This window comes from Fusarium pseudograminearum, chromosome 2, assembly GCF_000303195.2.
Source record: "Fusarium pseudograminearum CS3096 chromosome 2, whole genome shotgun sequence".
Lineage (NCBI taxonomy): Eukaryota > Fungi > Ascomycota > Sordariomycetes > Hypocreales > Nectriaceae > Fusarium > Fusarium pseudograminearum.
In genome coordinates, this window is record NC_031952.1 from 3,328,936 (window position 1) to 3,356,170 (window position 27,235).

Genomic DNA, 27,235 nt, shown 5'->3' on the forward strand with positions numbered 1-27,235 from the left:
TTCCCTTGAGACCTTGTATGGCATGGTGGCTAATTAGATACAAATTCTATTCTTTTTTTCTAATCCTATGGGATCTGGTCTACGCGAAATATTACAAAAATCTACTACTGTTAAACTCATATCTCTTCAATGATCGAATGAGTACTTCATTTATTACAAAAATCTACTTGTATACATATGCTGAAAATCCCACCGCTACGGATAAGTCAAGACGAAATGAGAGGAGATAACGCACCAGGACCTAGAACAAACAGATGCCCACTGCCATGTGACCGAAGCATTAAATGTGTAGTCCTCTCGAACCCCGTTGCACTTCTGAAGCATCACGCCTCCCTGTCTAGAGATTGGCCCAACACCATCTCATAATACAATCCTCTCTTCGCAACAAGATCTTCGTGTCTTCCTCTTTCGACAATTTTCCCGCCAGAAAAGACGCAGATGGTATCTGCCTCCCGGATCGTGCTTAGCCGATGTGCGACAGCGACTGTCGTCCTTCCCTCGGCTGCTCGGTCCAGCGCCTCCTTGACTACCTTCTCGCTCTCTGCGTCAAGGGCACTGGTGGCTTCGTCGAGAAGTAACAAACGAGGTTTGCGGATAAGAGCGCGGGCAATAGCGATGCGTTGGCGCTGGCCACCCGAGAGCGAGAGTCCTTGATTGCCACAAGACGTGGCGAGACCTTCGGGGAGAGAAGAGATAAACTCATAGACGTTGGCTTGTTTGCATGCCTCAATGATTTCATCGTCAGACGGGTTACCCTCTTCGATGCCGAGGGATATGTTATCCCGGATCGAACCTTGGTACAGAACTGGCTCTTGCTGAACGAGAGCAATGTCTCGCCTGTGTAGTCGCCTGTCTTTCGTGCTGATATCCTGACTTTCTGCCTTTATCACGCCACTAGTTGGATCATAGAACCGCTCAAGTAGTGCAATCATGGTTGACTTGCCGCACCCAGATGCTCCGACGAGAGCCACCATCTTTCCAGGTTCGATGCTGATATCCACGCCTCGAAGCACCGGTAGCTTAGGCCGGCGAGGATATGCGAAAGTGATCTCATCGCAAGAGATGTCAATGCCCTTCCCAGTTGGGTTCTTCTCACCACCAGGCCCATTCCCTACATCGTCGTGAAGCGCCTTTTGGCGTCGAAGCTCGAATATGTAGTTGATCGCCGTTCGAGCTTTTGTAATACTCGTAGTGTACTGGAATAGCGCTGCTGAAGTTTCTCCCGAGAAGACGACAGCAATGAAGATCACATAGAACTGATCAGTGGTATACTCGCCAGTGGAAACAAGACGCCCACCATACCTGTCACCTGTCAGTGTTGTCTCAGCCATCCACAAGCAAGTGATACTTACCAAAAGCCGAGTGCCATGGCAAGGAAAGATGCCGACTGGCTGAAGGAGTAGAACAGCATCTTCCAACCCAAGCTTCCGATCGCTTCTTTTGCAAGACCTTCAAGGGCATTGTTATAACGCTCGATGACGGCTCGCTCCAAAGCCAGCGAGGAAACGGTCCGTATTCCCAGTACCGCCTCTGAAGCCAAACCGCTACTTTTAGCAAATCTTCCAGCAGTATCGTCATCAAACTTGTATTCAAGTCGGATTCTCACATATCCTGAGCTGACGAGCACTGGCAGGGCAGCAAGTGTAAGGACCAGACCCAACTTATAGCCGTAAGCTATGGCAAGTATAGAACTCGATAGGACTGTAACTATGTTGATCATGATGAGTGACAAGTTCATGGATAGTAGTTCCTGGAGACTCGTGGGCTCGGCGGCTAGCCGTGAGACGAGGGCTCCAGTTCCTCGGTCTGGGTCGTCGAAGAAGCTCATATCTTGCCGAAGAGTATTGTCAAAGAGCTCACCCCTATATACCGTCATTACATACTAGGGAATATTAGCTAAATCCATTCTGGAGGTCGATTTGTAGACAGATCACTTACTTGGCCGATCTCATTGCAGACCCAGCCAGCCACAGCGTATATGACAAAGTTGGCGAGGGCAACGACAAAGAACATTAACGAAAAAAAGTTGGCCTCGCTAACATCTATCGTCTCGAATGCCTTCATAGTTCTTGAGAAGAGAATAGCGAGTGCCGGATATGTGGCGCCTGAAATAGTGTAAGTAAGCTCCTTTCCCCTCAAGACGTGGGACAAATAACCTACCTCCCAATACGGAAATGATGGTTAGAATGAAACCAGAAAACCACAGAGGTCTTTGTTCTCTGATAACAAGCCAAAGACCTTTCAGAAGTCCATAATTGATTGCATCGCTTTGCGTGATGTCCGCTACAACGTGCTGAGAAGCGCGGGACAAGACAGGATCAAGATGAGCACCTGCCTCGTGTTTCACCGGATCATCGTCCTCGTCGTTTGACGATGCACTGCCCTTGCCAAGATCCTGTAAGCGGACCAAGCGCGAGTATGTGCCGCCTCGTTCAAGGAGTTCGTTGTGGGAGCCTTGTTCGATTGTTTCACCCTTGGCCATGACGATGATATTGTCGGCATCACGGATTGTAGACAGTCGGTGCGCGATAACGACCATTGTTCGGCCTTTAGCTACATTGTTAAGAGCTTTCTGCACGATCTTTTCGGCATTGGGGTCGAGAGCACTGGTAGCTTCATCCAGCATCAAAACCTTGGGGTTAGAAATGATGCTGCGAGCGATAACCACCCGTTGTTTCTGTCCACCGGATAACGACGCTCCCCTTTCGCCTATCCAAGTATCGTAGCCCTGAGAGAAGTCAGTAGGGGGTAATAAAGAAGAGGGAGGAAATTACCTTGGGCAACGTCTCGATGAAGTCGTGGGCATAGGCAGATTTACAGGCTTCGATAACCATCTTTTGTTTCTCCTCTTCTGGAAGGTCTACCATGGGTGTACCAGTCAAGCCATCAACAACATTTTGATAAATGGTACCACTAAATAAAGTTGGTTCCTAAGCAGAAGTCAGAAGTTGCTAGATATTCGACATTGGATGTTTTATGCATACCTGTTGAACCATTCTGATATTAGTCCGCAGCCACTGTATGTTTAGATTCTCAACAGGGTGCCCATCGAGTGTTATCGACCCGCTGCTGGGCGTATACCATCGTTCCAAGAGTCCGAATACAGTGCTTTTTCCGGATCCACTGGCACCGACAAGAGCCGTGGTCCGATCAGCAGGAATGTTGAGGTCCAGCGAGCGAAGAATTGTCACATTAGAACGGGAAGGATAGGCAAACCTGACCCCACGAAATTGGATGTTGCCCTTGAAATCAGGAATGGTCTCGCCTTGTTGAGACAATGGATCTATCTGCGACTTGCGGTCAATCATTTCGAACATCTCCTGCGCAGCAGCAGTAGCCTTGGAGATGGCTATTGTCTGGGGTGCAATCTGAGTGAGTGCTGTAGCAGCAACGAGAATAGCAAAAATGACACTATGAAAACCAACGTTAGTCAAAGCACTCTAGGTAGGTATAGTATGAAAACAACACTCACGTTACGACAGTACCCGGCTGCGTGATCTCGCCCTCGGAGTACATCCTCATTCCCTGCCAAAAGGCTAGGCCATACCCTGCAAAGATACAGAAGAACTCAGTGGGGAACAGAATCATGTACACCCAAGACTTCTTGTGTCCAATCCTCCTTGCTTCTTCGAGTGTACTCGTGAATCGTTTTGACAGCTTTGGGAAGGCCCAGAAAGCGTGGGCTGTACGAATAGTCGAGAAAGCCTCCTCGGCCAAAGAGCTAGACCTCGAGTAGACGTCAAACATGGCATACTCGTAGCCGGTATCAATAGCCACGCAGATGATGGTGACAACGAGGTTCACTGGAATAATGGCGAGGACAATGAGGGTGAGCTTCCATTGCACTGCGAATGCCACGATGAAGGCAGAAACAAAGGTCGAGAGGGCTGCAATGGTGATGCCGAACTTTTCAGAGATTCCTTGGTTGATGAGGTTTCCATTGGTCGTGATCTGCCCGGGAATAGAAGATGCGGGAGAATCAAAGAAGGAAACCTCTTGACGAAGAGTGCTCCTGACAAAGTCAACGCGGAGCGATTTTGTCGTGTTGATGGCTGCGATAGAAACAAGTATCTGTGTAGGCATCTAATTAGAACTGCCTTGCTTATTCGGTGGGTAGATTAGTAGGTTAGTACTTACCGTCCAGATATATGTCAACACAAATTTTGCAATAAAAAGATAGACAAAGTATAGACTATAAGCAAGATGACGATTAGTTTATGTGTCCAACTCCTGGAGCGCACCACACAGTGATGGAAGACCATATACCTGTACTTGCTGACCTCAGTTCGGTATCCAGCAGGTGATAGTGATCCGGTAGCGAAATCGGTAAAAACGTTGACAAACTTTCCAAAGACAAGGTCCATCAGGGGCAGAATCGTGCCTGCAGCAACCATGCAGACAAATGCGACACCATTGAGGATCCATCCCAACCGATCGTTGTAAGTAAAGACGCGCTTGGATATATTGTTAGTAATAATAATAATAATAATAATAATACAGACAAGTTGAAAAACTTACCAAGTAATACTTGAAGCTTGTATCCTTCTTCTCATCTTTTGTATCGCCACAATCACTCTCGCCCTTGTCTCCAAGTGTAACCGTCATTGTACTGTTTGGCTGTTCTGTTGATACTCCTGTCTTGGAAGGCGAATTGCCAATTGAGCCCTCTTCCTTCATTGCAAGTCCGTGGTCAGTCATCTTGAACCGACAGGAAGACGACTGTGAAAGGTAGCTATATAAATGGACAAAGACAAAAACGTCAAGACCATGAAGAAAGGGATGCTTCTTGGCGTTGACATTGGTCGCATCCCGCGCGATACGGTTCAACCAATGAGCTTACACAGGCATCAGATCACCGATGGGCTTGGGGTTTGGGGCAGAGGTCTAAAACCGGGGCAATTATTCAGCCGCATGTGGTTAATTTCGACTACTAGGTAGCTACTAAACTGTTTGTAGGAGGACCTAGGTACAGAGTACCATTAGAGAGTTGGAGGCTGTGTGCATGAAGAAGACAATCCCCAGGGAATAGGTACTACCTAACTAGACTAACTACCTGACAAACGAACACGAAAAAAGAACTTTAATCCGTCTATCAACGTCGGTCCAAGAGCAAGTCGACTTTTATGCAGCCACATCTGTTCGGACAAGCCACAATTCGGTACCTGCAACAATCTAACGGGCTGTCATCGGTCCCCGCGCTTCCCGAACCTTTCTTCCCTTCCTTTCATCCCATCTTAGCACGATACAGGCAGGTATTCTCTCCCATCTGTACCTGTGCCGCGTCGTCAGCACCCAAATTCTAGTCCTTTTCCCCAATTACGAAAAAAAGAAGAAACAGGTACTAGCTGCTCCTTTTTTTGCCTCGTCGTCTATTAGTCACGTCAAGATACATACATACCTACATACACCCACCCATTTGCTATGGACCATTCCAGTACTGGCCCGGGATTCACCAACAACGGACCCGCGGCTCCCGATGACTCTACGCGGCGTGCGGTAAGTGGCATTTTCCACATTGGGCATTCTTTACGGGGATAGTTGCCGCTTGTACTGCAACATGTTTGCAAGATCCCAATGGCTTTGCTTGGCTTGAATGCATGCATGCATGGGTCTAGTTACTCGTCTGGTGTCAAGACTAACTGAATATCTCGTGAACCAGTGTGATCAGTGTCGTATGCGCAAGGTAAGCACATCCCATAGGTGCAATCACAAAGTAGCGTAGGTAGTATGTGTATTTTGTATCAATAACACTCGTATGGAATAGATCCGATGCGATAAAGACTGGCCCTGCTCCAACTGTCGTACAGCCAAACGCTCTTGTACATCCACCGGTGTCGGTCAGAGACCCAAAGAGCCCAGACAACGAGTGCTCATCTCATCTCAATAGTCGGTTACCCCGTATCCCCCTGACGCCAGGAAAAGGAAACCTGCATCGTGTTTGCCATGATAGTCTATTACCGCTCCCCTCCCCTCCCACCCAAGCAAGCAAGCAGACTATTTGCTAACCAGTGACTTGCCCGTCCTCCAGTGAGCGCAAGATTGACCAGATCGAAGTCCGCCTGGCTAACATAGAAAACCTCCTCCGCGATCTCTCTCAGCGCCCCACCTCAACACCGGGGAGCAATGTCTATGTCCCAGTAACCCCTGGGGCTTTTGCTGGCCTGGATGCCAACGCTGCGTCGACAGTCGGTTTTGAAAGCTCTGATGATGAATCTGCACTGGGCGGCGATTCTGTAATTGCTCAGCAAACGACATATGCTAGCGAACTCCTTGAGCACGCGGTAGAGCGTACCTCTTTGCACGATGTCAGCCCCAAGATGTGGGAAGCCCTTGCCAACCTAAGACAGATAGCCGAACTCCAGAGTCGACAATCCATCAGCCATGGCCCTAGGTTCCCATTGCAGCAACCATTGCCACAAGGTGGCCTGGGCCAGCTCAAGATGCCTCCTATGGATGTCGTTGTCTCCATGTTGAAGCGAGCCAGAGGTACGTGTTGAAACATCTGCTCTTGAAACCCGCTCGCTGACCAGTTCTAGCTTCTCCGCCGGGGCTCTTCACATTCGTGTGCTACTTCGTAGGAATCAGTGACTTCTCAAACCTTTGTCGGATGGTCTACTTCCCCACGGAAGACTTCACCGATGCTACATTCATCATTGTCAACGCCGGGCTTTATTATCTGTTTCTCGAGCAACATTCATTGACCACAGACAACAAAGCCCTTAAAGAGGAGTTTGCCTCGCACCTTCACACAAGTCGAGTCAACCTGGAAACCGGACTAGCAAACATGTCTCTCTTCATGTCGGTCAAGGTCGAAACCGTCCAAGCTCTATTATTGGGGGTGAGGAATCGCTTCCTTACGACGAGTAATACCAGACGCTAACAAACCCACCAGACGCTGTATGCCATTGATGTGTGTAGACCCTCGGTAGCCTGGCACCTTAACAGTGCTGCTGCACAAATGTGCCAGACCGCAGGTTTTCACCGCAAAGACCACTCCGTTCGCAATCCGGAAGAAGCCAGTATCAGAGCGGTCCTGTTCTGGTATGTTTACACAACAGATAAAGCGCTGGCAATTCGACTTGGGCGCGCCCCTCTCATCCAGGATTGGGAAATTGACATCCCGCGCACCTTCTACTTTGAAGGCATACTGAGCCTTGAAACCAAAGCTGTTGCAGCCACGTGGCTCAGCGCTGCAACGCTTCAAGGCCAAGTGTATGAGCAGCTGTAAGTATTGCCAGAGCCGTCTTTGACTATTGTGACTAAAGGGGACCAGCTTCTGCCCAGCAGCGCTAGCTCAGCCTCCGGCTGTTATTGCCGAGAGGGCTCGAATGCTAGCAGCAAAGTGTCGAGAGGTAGAGGCGGAGGCATACGAGAGCCGAGGGATGGCCATTGCCTCGCTCGAGAAAATAGGAGCATCTCCTCTTGTCGATATTCACGTCAAGGGTGACGAAGTCCAGCTGCTATCAACTATGACACTCATTTACCGGGCGATCCCAGCCCCTGAAGGCTCCTCCAGCAGGTTCTGTGACGAGTGTCTCGAGACCGCGCGAAGGGCAACACATACTCACTTAGCCTGTATGGAACTGGTGCGGAAGGATCCCCATGCGAGAAACATCTATGTCCACTGGTATGTTCACAGCAACGATCGTCCCCAAGCTCCGAAGACATCTAACACCGTGGCAGGAACTTGGTATTGACTCCATTTGCCCCCTTCTTCGTTCTGTTTTGCTATGTCATAGAGACATCATCGCCAGAGGACCTGCGTCTCTTGTGTGACTTCAGCACCTCCATTGGAGAAACAAGTGACGCCTCGGAGACTATGCAAAAACTATCACGGCTGTGCCAAGTCATGAGTAATGTCGCAGCGCTTTATGTCGAGGCCAAGTCGCAACAGCAGGAAGATCAAACAATGGTACCAATCGGAGACGAGTTTGACGTTTATCTGAGCCAACTAGGTTTCATGCCTGTAATGGACCCGAACGTCAACACCGCCGGCAGCGACCCTAATGCTGCATTTCCCGATAACTCGCAGGTAGCTCAAATGGCAGACTGGATGTCTGGAAGCCGCAACCTGCTGGGATTGTTGGAACAGGACATATCTCAAATAGGAGGTCCGCAGTGGCCACCAATGTAAAGGGCGAAGGGTGAAAGGCAATGCCAATAGATAGGGATGTATCGACGCAGCATTTATTGTTTAGCGTTTGCTTGTGCCTCCAGAGCCAGTGCCGCATATCTTAGTCCGTAGGAAACCGCGGGTTGTAAACCTCGTAGCCCTCGTCTTCGGTGTCGCTTTCTGGTGAGAGGTTTTTCTGGAGACCAGGGTTGACCGGTGTAGGCTCAAGCGCATTAGTTGGCTTGGGCTTCTCAGTAGTTGACGATGTTGATCCCGATCCGCTATTTTCGACTTTGGTGAAAGCACTTTTGAAGCCACTCTTCTTGAAGCCGCCTTTCTTGAAGCCTCCGCCTCCGCCTCCGCCTGCTGTGCCTGTAGCAGCTTCCTGGCCGGGGAGCTTGATGCTGATGAGACCATCGGCTTTGGCCTCTGCCTTACGCGCACGTGAGCCTGCATTGGGGTCGCGAACCATGGCTTTCATGTCCTTAAGGCGCTGTTTGTGACTATGGTCATAACTGCCGAGATGAGCTTCATAGTCATTCATCCTTGAATAGCCTTTGGAGCAGAGCTGGCAGTAGAAAGACTTTTGCGCTTCACGCGCAGCCGCGGTCTGTGCCGCTGGAAGTGTTTGGTGTCGCTAAAGGCGTGTCAGTAAGAGAGTATATCATCATATTATATAGGGCTTTACTGGAGGCATGTTTCTTTGCTTGATGTTCTCTTGGACAACTGCAGGTCAAGCGCGTATGGCGGGTTTGCTGCAAGGAAGATGTGGATCTGAATCGACTGTTGAATCTTTGATCGGGAAAGATTGAGCAGTGGCCCAGCACCTATGGAGATAAGCTGCTAGGGGTACTCGGGCACTAACTTTATGTGGCCAAGGCTTTCCAGTGCTTTCGCTACCAATCAGAATTTGGCATGCTTTGCTGACCGGGCTCCCAGAGCATCAACGTCATTCCCAGGGGCTTTCGGCAGGGCTTCCAGAACAGCTGCCCCAGAATCTGTGGCAGCTTCCCCCGTCTCCAACCACGTTGAGGCGCTAATCCCAACTGGAAAAACTTCCCTGTCACGAGCGCGCCATCATCTCTTCCTCTTCTACATTTGGGCTCCCCGCCAGCACTTCCTGGAGTTGTTTCTCTCATCTACTTACAAAGAAAAGTAACACGCTGGGCGTGGTAACACTATGGATTTCGACCAATCCCCCGATCGTCGAGCCTCACAGGCAAGCTTCCTATCTTTGCAACAGCTTGACCCTTCCCCGATAGATTCTCCGCCAGCAGATCCCACTATTGACCGCCGTGATCTTGGGCCACCGCCTCGAGGAAGCGATGATGGGTATGAGATGGTGAGCGCTGAAGAAATCGAGAACAGCACCTCATCTCTCAGGGCCCCTTCAACTGGTGCTCCAGGTTTGAGTGCAAGCACAAACCTAAACCGGTCTGGAGCTGGTCCTGGCCCTATCTTCTACCGTAAGGATACACTCTTGTGTATGATGCTCAATATAGCCATGCTTACTCTCGATTAGTTATGCGAATCCAGAAGTTCTCGAGTTACGCAATGGGTATCTTCACGTCCCTCCATCTTGCCAATGTTTCTCTCATCCCCGCTATCACACGCTCGGTTCCCGGCTCCGAAACCTACCTCCTTATGACTCGTGAGATTTACCAAACCTCACTCACCGAACCCATACTGGTTGCTCTGCCCATTATCGCCCATATCGGATCAGGCATCGCCCTTCGATTGCTGAGGAGATCGCAGAATATGCAACGTTACGGTGCAGCGACGCCGGGGATGTACGCCCTTCATCGCTCAAGGACGGAACTCGAGAAGGATCAGAAGAGCGCTAAGGCCGCTTCACCATGGCCAGCATTGAGCTACATCTCTATGTCCGGGTACACGTTCACATTCTTCTTCGCCGCCCATGTCTTCGTCAACCGTATCTTACCTTTACAAGTTGAGGGCGACAGCTCTAACATTGGTCTCGCCTACGTCGCACATGCTTTCGCTCGGCATCCCATCACCTCCTGGTTCTCTTATGTCGGTCTTCTTGCCGCTGGCTGTGGCCATATGATCTGGGGGCAGGCTAAGTGGTTCGGTCTGTCTCCTACGACGAAGTATATCTGGGGAACAAGCAGCGTGCCTGCTGAGAAGAAGGCTATGAAACAAAGAAGGCGAAAGTGGGTTGCTCTTCACGGTGCTTCGATGGCATTCGCTGCACTCTGGGCAGTCGGAGGACTGGGCGTTGTCGCAAGAGGAGGACTTATGGACGGCTGGGTCGGCAAAGTTTATGATGATCTCTTCTCAGCGATCGGTTTGTGAAAGCAGATTTAGTTCAGCATCATTGGAGTTTGGGAACGCTTATGGTAGACGTTAAGTTTCTACCTTGACACGCATTATGGAAATACCCTGCGTTCATATGTCAGAGAAAGAAGTAAATTAGCATCAGGACGCCAGAAACAACTTTAATGAACATATTCTGGCACTTGAAGAACTATATTAACGTTTTGTTCCTTACTACTTGCCTACCCACTTAGATACATTTACACTACTCTGTACGAATGGTGTGGTTGTAAGTCAACACTCAGTTAGCATATGCTAAGGGACAGTATAGAACAAACAGAGACGGATACAAGAATATGGACATTGACGATTGTAACATTGAATGGTCTTTTTAATATCCAGGTAGTATTGGTTTTGTCCATGATACTACCTCAATCATCAACCATGATTTTTAACACCGTACGTACAGGGTAAGCGCCAGGACTACATACAAGCTCCAATCGACCCAACTATCGCCACCGACATTTTTCATTCTTTGTCAAGCAACTTTTACTCCAACATCATCTTGGCATTCGAGCATAGAAACGTACTATAAATCTCTGCAGCTATAAGCACGCTTGGGCTGCTGCGCAATAAGAAACCTTCAAAATGCTGAAGCGCAAGGATCCATACAGCGAGGAGAGCTCTGACCTTTGCATCCATGATGTAGCTCAACCTCGGCCATTAAAACGTCTACGCATCGCCAACACAGCTTGCAACTCACCATTTCGGGACATACTTACCAACATATCTTCTGAAATCCTGCTGAGAATCCTGTCGTTTCTTTCATCATCCGAGCTCCTTGAGATTTCCCCCACTTCTCGTCGTCTTTACCGCCTTGCCTCGGATCCTCATCTGTGGCGCGAACATTACTACGAGCGGTTTGTCCTTCCACGCGCGTTGCGCATACCTGGATTTCGTATTGGTGGGGCTGGCGGTACCAGGCTTCAATACTCCGCTCGACGGGCTGTGTGGGCAGATGGAAGGAAAGGCAGAGCGCCGAATGATGAGTTCTTAAAAGAGAGCAGCAAGAACGAGAGCGTTGACTGGAAGAGACAATACAAGCTACGCCACAACTGGGCCAGAGGCAAATGTGCAGTGGAGGAAGTCAGCGTGCGAGATGCTTCAGAAGAAAGTGATGGGCAAAAGAGAACGCTGATCAAGGTCGTTGAGGGTATAGCGATAACAGCCGACTCGGAATCTGGACTGCGCGCATGGGATCTCCGGACGCGAAGGCCGACCGCGCAACGCAATTTTTGCGAGGGCGATGAAAGTGATGATAGTACACCGACATCATTGGCAATGGACGAAAACAGCTCTGCGATTGAGGTGGACATCATAGTGGGATTCACTGATGGCAGTTTCGGACTTTGGCGGTTGAACCTCGAACAACAAGAATTGACGCGGCGGTACCGGCATGAGAAAAGCTGCAATGGGGAGATTATCGCGGTTGCCTGCGGCCATCCTTATATATTGACAGCGACAACAGCTGGTTTGATCTCTCTCTACACATTTAATCGACCAGCCACTGTGCCTACAGACGATATTACGAACAGTGCAAGCGATAATAGCGAACCGCTATCGCACGAGACAGTAGAGCAACAGGCGAAGCCTCGAGATGCGGGCACGATCCTGCCGGCCCCCTACCTTCTTACATCTCTAAAGTCGCACACTACACACCTTCCTATCGCTCTATCGATTCGACGCATGTCGTCCTCCGTAAGCGCCTCTATCGCGTACACCTTCCCTGTCCGCGACGGCTGGTGTATCGGTGTCCAAGACCTACTCATAACGCCGTCTCCCGATGGCACCGGCGTCGATAAACTGACATCCCGCCTCGCTTCGACACTCCCCATTGCAGCCTCAGGCGGCGTCGACGCTATCCGAACTCATGGGTCACGTCCAGAGCTTATGACCCTCTGTTACAGCCACCCATACCTACTCGCCACACTGCCAGACAACACACTGGCCCTATACCTCTGCACGTCAACCGCCAAATCTTTATCACTTTCTTCTGGCATCCGCCTCTGGGGCCACACGTCAGGCATTTCGGATGCTGAGATTACACCGCGGGGTAAGGCTGTTAGTATTAGCACGCGGGGCGACGAGATCCGCGTATGGGAGCTAGAGGGCCGCGTCGGAGGCAGCAGCATCGAGGTGCGACCTACGACCAGGCAACCGTCTGATAACACAGACAGTCCTACAACAGCACCGCGGGCCGAGTGGGAGGACCGCAGGAATTGGGTCGGCTTCGACGATGAGATGGTCATCGTTCTCAAAGAGACACGAGACGGCCGCGAGAGCTTAATGGTTTACGATTTTACTTGATGCCGACTGCCCGACATCGTCATTCTTGACAAGCCAAAAGCGACTTCATCAATGTTCTATTGGGGGAAAAAATGGCAATATAGGTTCGCATCGAGACTCTGCCGACAATGGCAATCGCCGCCGCCTCCAGCTCACGCCACGTTCCTGGCGAAGGACACCAGTTGGCCATGGTATGTTCAACAGTCAAGACACTCTACAAGTGGCAATACGCGAGTGTGTATGATGAGTCGACTAAAGTCCTAGAAGCCATCCGTTGAGGCTCTAGGTTCTAGACATCAAGGCAGCACGGCTGAAAGTCCTAGCAAGCCTTGCTTACGTGGAGCGGACACAAGTCTAGCGCATCATCGGTGATACAAACAAGGAACCCAGTAGGTCGACTGGGACTGTTTAATTGCAACAACTGAGAACCTGATTGTCCAAACTTGACGATTAAACTCTGAGCGACATTTCCATTGATGGATCGTCCGACACGGTAACTGGCCTGTGGGCCAGAGCATCAATCCAGGCACTTCCGTTTCGCTAGCTGGAGTTTATCGAGATATGGAAAGCCAATTCGGACAAAGGCAACGCAATCCAAACCAAGGTCGTACAAAAGCTGCATCCCGTCAGGGGGTGGCTGTAGGGACTCAGAGTCTGGCTGAATGTCTCGAATAGGCTGAGGCCACCAATCTGGGGCGACTTTTCAAGTCGTATACTGTAGGCAGATAGCGAGTGATCAATGCATTAACGTAAATAAACTTCATCCTGAGAGGGGAGATTTTCAGGCCCCCGTGTTTCTGAAACAACATCCATTGACTTGACGACGCACCGGAAGTCTGTTGGAGCGTCTCTCCCAGTGAATTGGCGTTGCATGTCATGTCATGCATTGTGTGGCTCCACGGCATGAAACGGAGAACCAAGGTCGCACTGACAGCGCATCAGAGAGGAGACGAGGGAAGAAACAAGAGAGCAACTTTCAATCGCGTCTTGCCATTCCAGCAGACGTGGTGATCAGCTGCAGAATGCCATTGGGCTTCCTCTGCCCAAGCATACGCTGACACGCCAAGGTGCTGAAACGACCATGGATGGAAATAGTACAGTGCCTTGTGCCAACGTATCAGCTACGTCAATTGAGTTTTGCTTGGATTCAATGCAGCGCCATTGTTTGCCTGGTAGCCTTAGCCTTGTCCTGTGCCGCCCATGGAGCCAATATGCGCTACGCCGCCAGGCTTTTTGATGTTGACCGTGTCTTTGTTTACCTATAAAAGGCAACTACCTAATACTGCGTTGGTAGATACAGTACTGGACTAGACCGTTGCAAAGTGCACGTTGCCGGTGTTCGTAACCGTCGAGAACAAAGACCCCCACCAAGCGAGGGGTATCGACTTTCACATGGTAGCAACAAAGGAGCCATTTTCCCATTCTCTGTCTAATCAAGTCAAGTCTAGGAACAAGACCCAGATGATTGACTGGACGTTGTGGGGCCGTCCCTTATAGAGTTGAGTTGTCTTGTGGCCATGGGTGGATAGTGGGGATATACTTCTCTTTAGGGAGACAGGACAGGACAGGACAGGACAGGACAGGACAGGACAGGACAGGCAGGCGGTTTCTATGGGGGAGTGTGGCTATCACGGACTTGGATATGCGAAGTTGACTTGTCATTGAATGCCATTGACACGAGGATGTTGCGTGAAAAAGAGAGATTTTAGAGCTATTTGTGATTAAGAGTGATCAACACCAATCATTAGACCGGGAAGAGTAAGAGAGAATATAGGTATTGAGCCTCCAAACACTGAAAAAAAGGAAACGGGCGTTGAAGCTGATGATTCAAACGGAATTTGGCTTGTTACCCGTGCACACGGCCCGAATCCATCTACAACCTAGCCGCCCAACAAGGCAATATCCCTCATCGATTGTCGTCAGAGATTGGCTGAACCGAGAGACGGCAGGGCAGACGCATGGAAAATGGAAAATGGAAAACGGAGGGCCGATATTTACAAGACGGCTTGGGCCTTGGGCAGAGACGGTGGATCAAGTCACTCTCACCGTTTCTTTTGAATGGAACAGAAATAACGCTACGAGCAATGCCACTGGGTTACAGCAGGAAGAGAGGAACAGATGACACTCGTTTCAATGGAATTGTAGTTGACGCTGTAAGCGCATGAAATATGGAATTGATGCCTCAGAATAACGCTATAGACACTCCGCTCCATTGAGAACGACACGGGTCAGAAGTGAGGCATAATAATATCTCATTCAATTGTTGGTGTCAATTGACTCAATTCGACCCCTCTATCGCGGGGTTCCATGCTTCCACTTCAATGTCAAGATGGAACCTACCAACAGCGCATTCACTGGTTCGCACCCGCTGGAAAACAGCACTAGAGTCTTACTAGTACCTGCTGTAGAAGGGTTCCGCTCACTACTAATCTACTACCTACCTACCTACCTACCTACCTACCTTAGTACCTAATACGCCCCTGTGACAAGGTCTTTGGTATGACGTCTTTAGCTAGCACATACACATGCACATGCGCATGCTTTGAATCTCAAGGGTCTAGATCGCGTTGGATCCTAAATGCTGTGAGCAATACCTTGGATTGTTGCATCCATCTCCAACCTCGTCGGATGAATGAACATCAATGGACAATGCGGGAGTTGAAGGATGCTGACCGCTCTCGATGAACACATCAATCAACTCATCGACCACTCCTCCTTTCACCGTCGCACAGCCCGAAGCCTTTGACACAACTTTGTCCTGTCGGTCAATAATTAGATAGTAGCATTATCTCTTATTGGATGTGGAGTTTGGTTAGTTACGTTACTGTCCTGCAGCTCCCTATGTCTGTCTGTATTGAATGACACTCTGAGAACTGAGACAATGGTCAATGACTTGCTTGATGCGCAACACCTTTACTCCCCTCCCTCACTTTCGCTGACTTTCCGAAAGCGACCTAGGATCCAGGATATGTCTGGTACTGATTATCTCCGATCCTGGAAGGCGATGCGCCTGCGCTGCCATGCGATGCGATGCTATGCAATGCGGTGCGGGAGTTGCTTAGTCTCGTGCGTGTTTTACCTCGACGGTTTTCGCTTTATCTTGACGCGCTTAGACTCCAATGTCTCAATTCCTCTCACATTGTAGTGTTTTGTCTCAGACTAAGGCAGTCAAATGACCGAATACATGGTACTGTACTGTAGCAGTGATGCTTCACGGAAACATGCCTCGTGAGCCTCATGGACACACACTTTTGTCAAGTTGCGGTCCTCTCAGGGTTGAAAGCCGCCCTCTATGCGCAAGCCTCGACAACCACCACCACAGCGAGGAATATGTGAAGTGGATGGGACGGAGGGTTCACGCGCCGAGCGGGCCGTTTCACAACCAAGGGCATTGGAGAAGTCGACTCCGGCACCAATTCGTGGAGGGTAGATACTATCAGGGATTCTCCGATACGACCCCTTGAAAGAGGCATCCCGTAGCAGTTGAGCATCTCGTTATCTGAAGAATCGACAGTTAATCACAGGCATGCGCTCCTTCACTCGCTCAGCTGCCAAAGCGTCGGTTGGTGATCAAGAGAGAAATGGTGGGGAACCTTGTCCGCAGTGTAGTCTATGAACTACCTCCACCGCTTTCAAGCCCAAAATCTGGGGAATGGTCTACACCTCTGTTATCGATAAATCACAAAACAAGGTGTGCGCACGCCTCAACTTAGGTAGACTACCTAGGTAGGTACTAAGGTACCTAAGTAGGCGGGGGAGATACGAATCAAGTCCATCTGACGAAAGGACTTCTTGGCTCGGCTGGCTTCTCGGCTCGGATTTGCCCCAGCTTTGCTTATGTGAGTTGTCTCGTAAACAAGTGCTCATGAGAGTTACTTGCGGAGCTGCATTTCCTAAATCCGACTGTTTCTTCGGTTGAGCCGGACACTCAATTGATGATGGGCTCGGAATGCGGATAACACAACAAGCCGTATAGAACTGAACTACAGAGTTACCGCCGTGTTAGCTCAGTAGTCTACGCAGTAGAAGGCCGAGATGAATCGGACTTACCTGCTAGGGTAAACCCGAAATTGAACTGACATTGGCACAATGAACGTGAAGCAGCCCTGTCCTTCAGTATAGGTCATCTTTTGCTCACGGATGGAATTGATATGATCCTGGCGCATAACTGACTATGCCTTTGTTGGGAACACTGTTTAGCATACTTGATACAATTTTCAGATTCCATTGATCAAGAAGAGTTAACCAACTAATGCCACTGGCATCAAGATACAGAATGTTGGCATTCGGCCATGGTGTAAATAAATGCCATGATACAATCTCTCATCAACGACAACTCAATTCATCGTCAACGCTTAGTAGTCACCAATCACCGATCTTTCCGGAAGCCTCCAAGGTACCAATTTGGCAGAGCCCCCAAAGTCCTTATCGATAATCTACGGTGATGTTCATCAATCATCAAGTCAGCCACTCACTCCCCCTGCCGTAATGCACATCCATCTCAGCATGCGCCCCCAAATATGTCAAGGGACTAGACCGACTAGACCGGATATGACTTGGCGCCAGGTCTTGTTTCGGTCTCTTTAGTCTGTTTTGTGGTAGACCAAGCCTGTTTCTCTCTGTCCTGTGACTCACATCATATTGGTGTGGGAGACGCATCACGACAGTGTGTCTATACGTAGGATGTCCGAATGAAAAGGTGACTAAGAAGTACTAGCCTCTCAATTAAGGGTTGGGAGCGCAATTGATAGTAAAATAATTGAAGGCGGCAAGTGTCTGTTGTGACAGAACGTCCCTCCGTAGAGCAAGATGTGACAATGGCCATGATTATCAAAACATGCATATGTACATATATGAACGATTCAACGCTTATATCCTGCAATGATTCAGTCATGTGCTGCACTTCATGTACCTAGTATCGGATTGGATCATGAGTCGACATGAACCAGAATGAATGGTTGAATAAATGAACATTGCCGTGCCATGACGGTACTTGGCAGTGTTGATCTTCCAGGGCCCTTCAGGGCCGAAACAAAGGGTCTGGAAATGGAAATCCGGATGCGGGAACGATTGACGACATGCAGAGTGCCAGCGGGGAACTGTGGAAGTTGAAGATGATAAAGCATCTGAGTACTGGCAAATTAGCCGCCTGTGTTATTCCAAATCCACGTACGTGAATGTGGTCATGGTGTATCGCAGAGGCATGTAGGTAGTAGGTAAATCGCTCTAAAGATACCGCCTGGCTCGTCAACATGGACACTTGGCGGGAGCCCTCAATTATAGCGTGGTGGACTGAGTTACAAAACTCTGAACCGGTCACTCAAACCAGGCAGACCGCAAGTCGTAACGACCGGCGAGATGACATCCCTCCTATCACTCACACAACTAGCAGTGCTTAGAGTCCAGATCAGGTACTCGGCGCTCTCGATCAATTGGGCGCCGGGTAGCGAGAAAGAGGAGGGCTGATTCAAGACACGAACCATCACACACGGATACTACACGCCCCCTCATATACTGGGTATCTTGGACTGTTGCGATCGTGATTTGTTGCGGTCGGAGAGAAGTAAGGAGGGGCGACAAGACGAGGTTAATCTTGCTGTTGAAAGCCTCAATAACGCGACAAGCGGGTGGAGGATTAGATAGTAGATGCGGTTGAAGATAGTAAGTGATGGTGTTGTGAAGCTGGCTCGTGTGATGCCTTAAAGTTCAGATGGCATCATGATCGCCCTCCGGTAGGAACATGTTTAACATAAGGACGCGCATCTGCCGCTGAATAAACGTAGGCTAGATCTCTTGTCCGAAGGCTTCTGTAGGAACAGAGTCGGAAGATGGTACCTACCTGGGAGACTAGCTGAGTTTGGGGGATTTGGCGCCGGCCTCGTGGGCGTTGCCAATTCTGACCAAGCCACGCAGCGCCTCTGTATGTGATGAAAGGATAAGCAGACTAGGTGGAACGTGTACCTACATACCGCATTCCAAGGTCGTAATGGCGCACAAACTGCTGGCATCACCACTGCCTTGGCCAAAAGGCTTGACGGACAGCCTCAACCCCGATCCATGTCTTGGTCTTGGGACCGAATTGTGACGGCGGGCAAGCAGGCGCCTGCACAAAGTCAGCCTACACGAAACTACCTGGGTGACGATCTCGGTGACCGCTGATGTAGCTCGGGCTGCCCTGGCATTGACGGTGACATATCCTTGACATGAATACTATTACCGTATCCGTAGATAGAGATACCTTAGGTAGCCACGAGATGAGATGCTCGCTCAAGATATTGGACAATTTCACCCGCGGAGCTAAGGAACCTGATCTCCGTCCCGAGCAGCTACACGTCCTTCTTTTGGTTCCGTTTATTTGAATCTCGATGCGGAATACCGTACTGTACTGTACGACAAGCTCCATGGCTGGGCTTTCGGATTGATTGTCATTGTGCAATTATGAGTTGCCTTTACTCTTTTCATCTGCTTTACTATTCATTCATTCATTTGTTCTCCACTCACACTAGCCCATGCCCGAGATTCTGTGTGAATTGACTTTACAGTCCAATTCCTTGCTGAACGTCAATCAAATAGAGAGCACTGTGAAGCTATCAATCGGCCTGAACAATTGAAGTCTACATTTATACCTGGGTGCTAAAGCAGGATGTTGGACAAAGGTGTGAGTTGGATAAAAGCCTTGCGATAATACTAAGGCTGTTGTAATTGACAATCTGTCTGTAGGTACCTACAATCGCCTGGAGAAGGCAGGCACACCCCCAGTGATTCAGTTCTAGATTATTTGTGGTGGGATATTTTGGGAAGGAAAGGAAGGAACGAAGGGTCAGCCCGTCACCACCCGCTCGCTCAATTGAAAACCAGGAATGGGCCCACAGACCCACCCCTCCCGTGGTAGACAAGAAGTCCCTTATGACCTTTGCACGACCACACATGACTTGGCTTGAGAAGCAGATGATGGGGGGGGGACCATGGAAGATAGATACAGTACTAACAAGACCCAATTGACCGAATTGATTGCCCGTGAAACTTTATGCGTCAATTTCTTTATCATCATGACTCAACAACGTCCTCAAATTGTCAATTTGATTCAACCCTATGTCTGGGTAGGAACTTACTACTTAGCCCAGGTACTACATAATTCCTTACCAATGGATACTCTCCTCTCTCACCGAAGGCTAATCGAACCTTCTATGGCACTGGACAGTTGTTCAGGGCCCACATATGCTAGGTTAGCTTTGGATCTCCCCTACAGCAATCAGGGTCGGTGCAGGGAGCTGCAGGCCCGGGCAGGCTGTCTAACTTTAGTACTGTATGTAGTAGCAGCCAGTCAGTCAGTCACTGTATGGACACTCAAGCCTTGGAAACCTATCGCTTGGCGATGGAAGGGGAGGTTGCCAAGGTGACAATTAATGTCTATTGGACGCTGAATGATGGAGAGCACGTACAGGCACTGTATCAGTACTGTCCACTATCTCGCAAACAACAAGAAGAAAGAAGAGACAGAAAAACAAAAAAAGAGGCCAGGCGTAGGTAGGTGTGTGATTAGTAATATTGATATTGTTGCATCACATCACATTTCAATGTGGCTGCGCCAAACCCACGTTTCTTTTGCTATGTGCACGCCTAGTCGATCTCCCACACTCTGCCTTGTGCTGACTCCCTCCCCTTCTTTGACCTTTCCCGTCCGCCTGTCTTCCTTTCTCCGTTTCCACAAAACGCCACTGTGTGAATTGAATGAGTGAGCGAGTGAGTCTCAGTGTGGTGAGCCAAGCCAGCTAGCTACCCAGGTATTGACTGGAAGAATAGGCTCTGAGCGCATTATAGTCAACTACACCGTATTGTAGTGTATAGATTGTGCTGATTGTTAATTAGTTAGGTAGTTCATATCAGCCATGACACGCCCCTTTCTGTGCTCTTGTTTGCTTCGTTTCCTTTCTTTCCCTTTCTTTCCCGTTCCCTTTCCCTTTCCCTTTCCCTTTTACTTCTCTCCTCTGCACTGTGACTTTGAGCATCACTGGCCTACCTATGGACCCTTAATCTCTCCTCCTGACCCCCGGTTGCAACGTCTGTTGCCTTTTACGTTGACCTGAGCATCAATCGCCATCTCGTTCCACTAGCACCCCCACACGCCTGTCTCCTTGCTCTTGCTCAACCAAGCAAGCGCACAGTCATCCTGACGGTTCCTGCTCTGGCTCTCCTCCTCCTCTCTCTCTCCGTCAACTGCTGCGCTCGCAGGCAGGGGAGGACTCGACTACGACCTAATCTATTCCCAATTGGACATTCGTTGGGGGGAAGGTGAAGAAGAGCACCTGTTGCTGGCTCTTTACCGAGACAAAGACCTCCTTTCTTTGGACTCGCTCTCCTCTGCTCTGTTTGCTCTTCACCTGTTATCCTCCGTCCACATCTCACATTGAACTTTCGCGCAAATAAATTGAGTCATATGCATCTCCCAATTGCAGATTGAAAACCTTGATCTGCCTCATCAACATTGATACTTTCTCTGCCTACATCTTGAGTTAAACTCTCGTGTGTAGTTCTTTGCGACAACAAAGTTATTTTTTCTTACATATATAAATACCTACATTCTCCCTCCTAATCGCATGCTGAGTTCTTAACCATTTCACCATCAATCATTCGACAGTCTCGTTCCGACAGCCTACCTAACTTTGTTTACGTTTACCAACAAACATCGTTCGGCGTGGAACAATCATCAGAGTCATTGAGCGCCCCCCAGGCCAGGCCACCAACATTCCCATCAATCAATCAATCAATCGCCAATCTCATTGGCCCCCGTCACATCGCCGACCCTCAAAAGTCATCAGGTTACGGTGAAATCAATTGCCCAGTCAGCAGTATCGAGAACCATTGCTCTTCAAAGTCATACGGTCTGGTACGGTGCCCGTCCCACAGATCGGGCCTTGCTTGGTCTTGTTCCTTTTGGTCTTTCTGACCTACATCTCACCCCCCCTCCCTCCTCTCCAACTCTCTAACTCCGCCCCCCCTTCGCCCCCCTCCTCCAGTTTCGCCGCCCTGTTGCTGCCTAGGTACTCTGGTTTTAGGCGCCCATCCAGTCACTGACAGCGCACTTACATACACTTTGGGCATACGCAAACAAAGCCGACAAGACTCATACTCCGGCTTATTCAGGCGTTTTCTCTCAACCTATTAATTGCGAGCCTGCCGCTGTTTTTAGGTCCTAAAAGATCTCAAACAAACGGGTTTGCCACACCAATAGTCATTGTCGCTGACTGACTGCAATTCGACTCGTGGCTGACAAACCATCTTCCGCATTTGCACTGCCAGGCATCTTCTTCCACCACGTTCGACAATAACTAACATTTCCAAACGAATTGTTCCATTTCAAACACTCCTCTGGATCTCTTCTCCTCTTCATCAACATATCGCCTTTCAACACAAACACCGCAACAATGGCGTCTAATTATCCAGACCCCGCGCAAAGGAGCAGCCCAATGGGCCCTCCCAAGCAGCCTGCCTCAAAGGCCTACAACAACCATCATCACTTGATGTCGCCTCCGGATCACGTTCAGGATAGTTTTCATCACAATCAATACGACGCTGGGAAGCCTGCCTCTTCTAGAACCGATTACGAGAAGCACCGAATGCCAATGTCTCCTCCAATTTCGCCTTATAACCAGCCCGTCTCGACGGCAGAGGTGCCAACCGGGCCCTCCAATGCGATTAAGGATCCCCTTCTTTATCCCACAGACGAAGTGCCATCTAGCCCTGCTCAACAACCTCTCTTCGCTTCCGCTGAGGTTGAGGAAGATCACGATAAAATCATTGATGGACATATTCGTGCTCGCGCTCAATCCCCAGCAACTTTTGGCATGACCTCACCGCCGAATCGTGAGCATTATGGTCTGGTTCTTTCTTTTAAATCTCAAGTCATGAAGCACTATCAACAAGATCCCCGGGGCTGGCTCCGACAAGAGCGTCGCTACCTCCAAGACGAACAAGCCGCTCGAAACGCTCATGGTAAACGTTTCCCAAAGATCATGCCAGCCAAAACCGTCAAGGCACCTCGACAGCGCGGCGATCGGGTCCAGAAGCCCCAATCCACGCCGCGGCCGATCCGTACCCACCCTCCCGTCTGCCCCAGTCCCGGCGCCGGCATCGTGCGACCTGCTCGCCGTGTTAGTGCCACTCCTGAGCCGTCTCGTCGTGCCGTTGCTCCTAATCGTGAGGACAAGGACTTCGCCTCGCTGGAGAATTACTGCCCACCTCTTGATTCGTTGCCAAGCAAACTCAACAGCCTCAAGGTGGAGTGGAAGGGCCAACCACTCGATCTCAGCAACGATCCAAACAGGATGCACCTTCACCCTGATGAAGTGTCCCTAGCAAGCAGCCTGCGCCTGGATGCTGCCACCTATCTGACTAGCAAGAGGCGTATATTTAAACAGAGACTTGATTGTTACCGCCGCAAGAAAGAGTTCCGCAAGACGGATGCTCAACAGGCATGCAAGATCGATGTGAATAAAGCCTCGAAGCTGTGGACTGCCTTTGAAAAGGTCGGCTGGCTCAATCCAAAGTGGATGGAGCAGTACCTGTGAGATTGACCTGTTCTTGTGTCTTTTCGTCGCACGACAGACATAACATCATCATATCTTATTCAAGACACACGACTTCACGGATTATGGGAATGAGCATTCTTACATTTAGCGACTCAATTGCTTGTTGCCACCCAATTGGATGGCCCGTTCTTCCCCTGGAATAGCAGAAGCGACGTCGCTTTTCAAGCGTCCGCAACCTTGAATACGCTTTCTCCTTCGTCTTTACAATTTTACTTATTTTGGAGCACTTCTGCTTGCAGGCTTGCTTTTCTTTTTCGTCTCTTCATTTTATCTCTATGCCCATGCACTTTCGCATGATTAAAGGCACTATTCGGCACCACGGCACATTTGAACGATACAACAGAGCATCAGGGATTCTCATCATCATGATACCCGGAGTGCGATATACACTGACCCCTTCGCGCGATCACGTCACCACTCCACACTTTCTTACTATTTGCTTCCGGTTTCCTTATGTTCACCTCGCCCCTATCGAGTCTTGTCGTTTCTCCATATTGTTGGGGCGAGGGTTTGTGAATATCGAGGCATTGCATGTACGGCGTTTTTGTATATGGTCCCTGCCAGCAGATTGTTGTGGCATGGGAGCCATTTTATCTGGAAATCGAAGATGTAGGCTCACATTGAGTCGAGGAGGATACCAGAAGCTCTCAAGCTGGCAAACTTGCGCATTGCAGATTAAAGGATGGTTCGAGGTTACTGCACGTGGGCATTATGGGCCTCGAAGGGCAACCTTCTGATCCATGGCAGAGATTGAATGAGCCACTGTTTGTGGCATGGTTAACTTATACGAGAAATAAGGAATCTTTTCTTTAACCGCCTGCTGGAATGTTCTCTGTGAATGCTAAGTGACAGCCTGAATGAATGAACCGAAACAAAGGTCGCAATCAATCAACCACGAAGAAGGGTAGTGCGCCCAGACACCAGCCAGAGTTTCATAGCCCATGTCGCAACCCAGGCAGACAGGATGCATGTAGGGCACTCTTGGTAGAAAATCCCTTCAGCCCTACACTACTCTGGGGGGCCGGTCGCTTCCTCTAGAGGCTAAGCGTGAGCCATATTTCTGGGAACGGATGGATGTCTCTTGATGTGCGTGCAGTACAGCGGGTGAAGCCGCAATTGCAGCAGGGACCAGTGAGGGCTTGCAAGTCAGTCGTATGTACTTCTGCAGCTCCTCATGGTGGTCTGGTACATGCTTGGTGAGGGGGGGAGTGTGCTGGGGAGGGGCAAGAGCACCAGGGTCTCGCTGAGGTGGAGTCATAGGAGCGGGAGCTTATGAAGTGGAGCAAAGGAAGAGAAGACAGACAGAGGGAGGGACAGAAAAGAAAGGTGGTCAAGTGTGGCTGTAACGACTTTGAGGCTTGATGATCAAAGTTTGACAGAGTCAAAAGACAAAGAGATTTGGCCATGTCCGTGTATGACTACTGGACATTGCCTTGTCAGCAAAGTCTTTGCTGCGGGGCTCTGTAAAAGTTGCGGTGGTGTTTTCCCACAAAGTTAAGACCATAGAGTTTAATTGAAGGGCGAATATGCTCGCATACACTCAGACTAGAGGGCACTGACTTGGACTCAAAAATATCCAAGCCATCCAATTCCATGATACTCTGCAGTGAACCCAAGTGATAAATACCTTCCCACCTACCATGCAACGACTGCCGCGTTAATAAACCAAGAACAGAAGAGTAGAAACTACTAAGGAACATAGACAATGGTATTGCGTTAAACAAAGACCCGCAGACCCGACTAAGCTGTTGCTCGTCTTGTACATCCTGCTCTCGATCGTATGGTGCATCCTGTCAACGCCTTCTCTCAACCAATATCCGGTATGGTGTAGTGGCTAACATTTCGCGCTCTCATAACCTGAGAGATCAAGTACCGCGGAGCCCAGGGTTCGATTCCCTGTACCGGAGTTTCCTTTTTTCATCTTGTCGACCGGTTGAGGAATCGCAACGGTGTTGTCTTTTTGCCGTAAGGAGGACAGGAGTTGCTGTTGTGTGCGTGGTAGGCGACCAAGCTGATTGCGACAGTCCGTCCATCAACGAGTTGTAGTGCAGCCAACAGGTCTCAGAGGCACTCTGTTCATGGCAGGTTGGGAACGGATGGAATTGTTTCTTATTTCGTACAGCTGCATATCAAGTCGAGGCCAGTTACTTTGTACATCGGGAAACCACTGTCAAATTTCGTCACATAATATTATCTCATTCATTAATATCATCTCGTTCTAATATTACAACCGCATGCGTATCGTTCGTCCCTCGGGCTTTACTGACCAGCGGCAATCGTGTATCCTCCGTCGACAGCAAGTGTCTGCCCGACCAGGTACTGGTTTGTGGCAAAGAACAGCACGGTGGCAGCCATGTCCTGATCCTTGCCGGCCCGTCCAGCGGGAACCTTCTCGGCATACTTCTCCTTGGGGATGAAGCTCTTCTGGGTCTCGTCGCTACCGTCGGTGGTCATCTCGGACGGGAAGACGCCAGGGGCGATGCTGTTGACTCTGATCTTGAGCTTGTTGCTGACAACCTCCGCAGCGAGCATGCGGGTGAGGTGAACAGCGGCACCCTTGGAAGCGTTGTAGGCAAAGTGGTGCTGGGACTTCTGGATCAAACCACTGATGGAGCTGATGTTGATGACGGTCGAGCTCCAGCCTTGGTGCTTCTCACTGCTCTTCTGGAGAAGAGGCAGGAAGGCGGCGGTGGTGAAGTACATTCCAGTAACATTTGTGTTGTATGTTTGGTTCCAGTCCTCAAAGGTGGCATCCTTATTGTCGAAGAGATTCTCCTTCATTTCCTGTGCGGAGTTGGCCTCAACCTGGAAAGAGGTGCTCGAGATACCAGCGTTGTTGATGAGGATGCATAGACAGTCCTCCTTGGATTTGTACTCGTCGAAGAGCTTCTGAATGCCCTCCTTGTTGCCAATATCAGCTTGGATGGGAATGATCTCGCCGGAAATGTTCTTTCCATAGTTCTCGACAACGCGGTCGAGCTTTTCCTTTGTGCGGCCTGTGATATAGACTTTTGCTCCGTTGACAGCGAGAGCCTGAGTAGCCATGAGACCGATGCCAGAGCCACCACCTTTTAATGATTAGTTAAAGCTGCCGAGAAAGGGATCGAGAAGGCAATCATACCTGTTACAAGAGCGACCTTGCCCTTGAGGTCAAAAAGACTGTCGCGAGCGAAGTCTCGCTGCTCGCCGCCGCTAGCTGGTTGTGTGCCTGCCATCTTGCTTGTGGTGTATCGGAAATCTCTTCGGATGCTTGTTTGAAAGGTTCTGAATTGGTTCGTAGCTGGGGCGCAAAAGTTGTTAACCAGAGGTGCTGTGAATCGGAGGGTAGGGGCAAGAATGCGTCTGGAACTGGTAACTCCAACTGTATGAGCAAGCTGCTTGGACATGATTCTTATATGAACTCCAGATTTCAAGAAAGAGGAAAGAGGGGTAATTACACAATAAATTGGATGCTGCAACTGACAAGAACCGGCAATGTCAGGAGCACGAGGTATTCTCAACCAATGCCATCTTGTGCTCTCCTGCTCTCCCCTGTCCTTCTATTTACGCCCATGACGAGCTCATAGCCCCAACAAGAGGTCAATGCAGTACTCCTGCCGCAGAGGTTATATCCATGACGAAACGTAGCGGAGGAAAGGGCCCGGCGAGGTCAGAAAAAGTACGTCAAGGGTGAAAACAATTGGAGTCGCACATTGTTTTTGTGCTAGGGAAGCTCTCATCATGACGTCGACGTGGGGTCAGCATGATAAATGATCCGTACTTCTGTTGGCCATGATCGCGATCTCCAAGGTCAATTGGAAGCTGACAAAGAAAATAAACGACAATTGCTGCATGGAGCCAAGTCAGCAAAGGCTTCAAGTGAGTTGTTGGTTCAATAATGAAACTGTTATCCATGCCCCTTTTGAGTGTC

At 49.6% G+C, this 27,235-nt stretch overlaps 7 protein-coding genes across 7 annotated transcripts, besides 5 other annotated features; 4 read left to right on the forward strand and 3 right to left on the reverse strand.

Moving 5' to 3' along the window:
- Positions 1-323: 323 nt before the first annotated feature.
- On the reverse strand, positions 324-4,698 carry FPSE_05606 (uncharacterized protein; the record flags this gene model as incomplete). Its single annotated transcript, XM_009258724.1, has 10 exons — positions 324-1,302; positions 1,353-1,882; positions 1,939-2,105; positions 2,161-2,728; positions 2,775-2,930; positions 2,985-3,411; positions 3,473-4,071; positions 4,138-4,192; positions 4,267-4,454; positions 4,519-4,698. 10 exons carry the CDS (start codon positions 4,696-4,698, stop codon positions 324-326), a joined length of 3,849 nt encoding a protein of 1,282 aa, XP_009256999.1.
- Positions 4,469-4,497: a microsatellite.
- A 778-nt stretch (positions 4,699-5,476) lies between the features above and the next one.
- Positions 5,477-8,134, forward strand: FPSE_05605 (uncharacterized protein; the record flags this gene model as incomplete). The annotated part of the gene is made up of 6 exons (XM_009258723.1): positions 5,477-5,496; positions 6,029-6,486; positions 6,537-6,838; positions 6,893-7,224; positions 7,274-7,627; positions 7,684-8,134. The coding sequence occupies 6 exons, from the start codon at positions 5,477-5,479 to the stop codon at positions 8,132-8,134; spliced, it is 1,917 nt and encodes a 638-aa protein (XP_009256998.1).
- A 100-nt stretch (positions 8,135-8,234) lies between these two features.
- On the reverse strand, positions 8,235-8,810 carry FPSE_05604 (uncharacterized protein; the record flags this gene model as incomplete). Its single annotated transcript, XM_009258722.1, has 2 exons — positions 8,235-8,750; positions 8,802-8,810. 2 exons carry the CDS (start codon positions 8,808-8,810, stop codon positions 8,235-8,237), a joined length of 525 nt encoding a protein of 174 aa, XP_009256997.1.
- A 483-nt stretch (positions 8,811-9,293) lies between these two features.
- Positions 9,294-10,429, forward strand: FPSE_05603 (uncharacterized protein; the record flags this gene model as incomplete). The annotated part of the gene is made up of 2 exons (XM_009258721.1): positions 9,294-9,579; positions 9,636-10,429. The coding sequence occupies 2 exons, from the start codon at positions 9,294-9,296 to the stop codon at positions 10,427-10,429; spliced, it is 1,080 nt and encodes a 359-aa protein (XP_009256996.1).
- Positions 10,430-11,038: 609 nt separating this feature from the next.
- FPSE_05602 (uncharacterized protein) lies at positions 11,039-12,757 on the forward strand (the record flags this gene model as incomplete). The annotated part of the gene is made up of 1 exon (XM_009258720.1): positions 11,039-12,757. The coding sequence occupies one exon, from the start codon at positions 11,039-11,041 to the stop codon at positions 12,755-12,757; it is 1,719 nt and encodes a 572-aa protein (XP_009256995.1).
- Positions 12,758-14,289: 1,532 nt separating this feature from the next.
- Positions 14,290-14,335: a microsatellite.
- An 834-nt stretch (positions 14,336-15,169) lies between these two features.
- Positions 15,170-15,199: a microsatellite.
- A 538-nt stretch (positions 15,200-15,737) lies between these two features.
- Positions 15,738-15,786: a microsatellite.
- A 4,870-nt stretch (positions 15,787-20,656) lies between these two features.
- Positions 20,657-20,711: a repeat region.
- Positions 20,712-22,161: 1,450 nt separating this feature from the next.
- Positions 22,162-23,304, forward strand: FPSE_05601 (uncharacterized protein; the record flags this gene model as incomplete). The annotated part of the gene is made up of 1 exon (XM_009258719.1): positions 22,162-23,304. One exon carries the CDS (start codon positions 22,162-22,164, stop codon positions 23,302-23,304), a length of 1,143 nt encoding a protein of 380 aa, XP_009256994.1.
- Positions 23,305-25,584: 2,280 nt separating this feature from the next.
- FPSE_05600 (uncharacterized protein) lies at positions 25,585-26,711 on the reverse strand (the record flags this gene model as incomplete). Its single annotated transcript, XM_009258718.1, has 2 exons — positions 25,585-26,393; positions 26,447-26,711. The coding sequence occupies 2 exons, from the start codon at positions 26,709-26,711 to the stop codon at positions 25,585-25,587; spliced, it is 1,074 nt and encodes a 357-aa protein (XP_009256993.1).
- Positions 26,712-27,235: the final 524 nt, after the last annotated feature.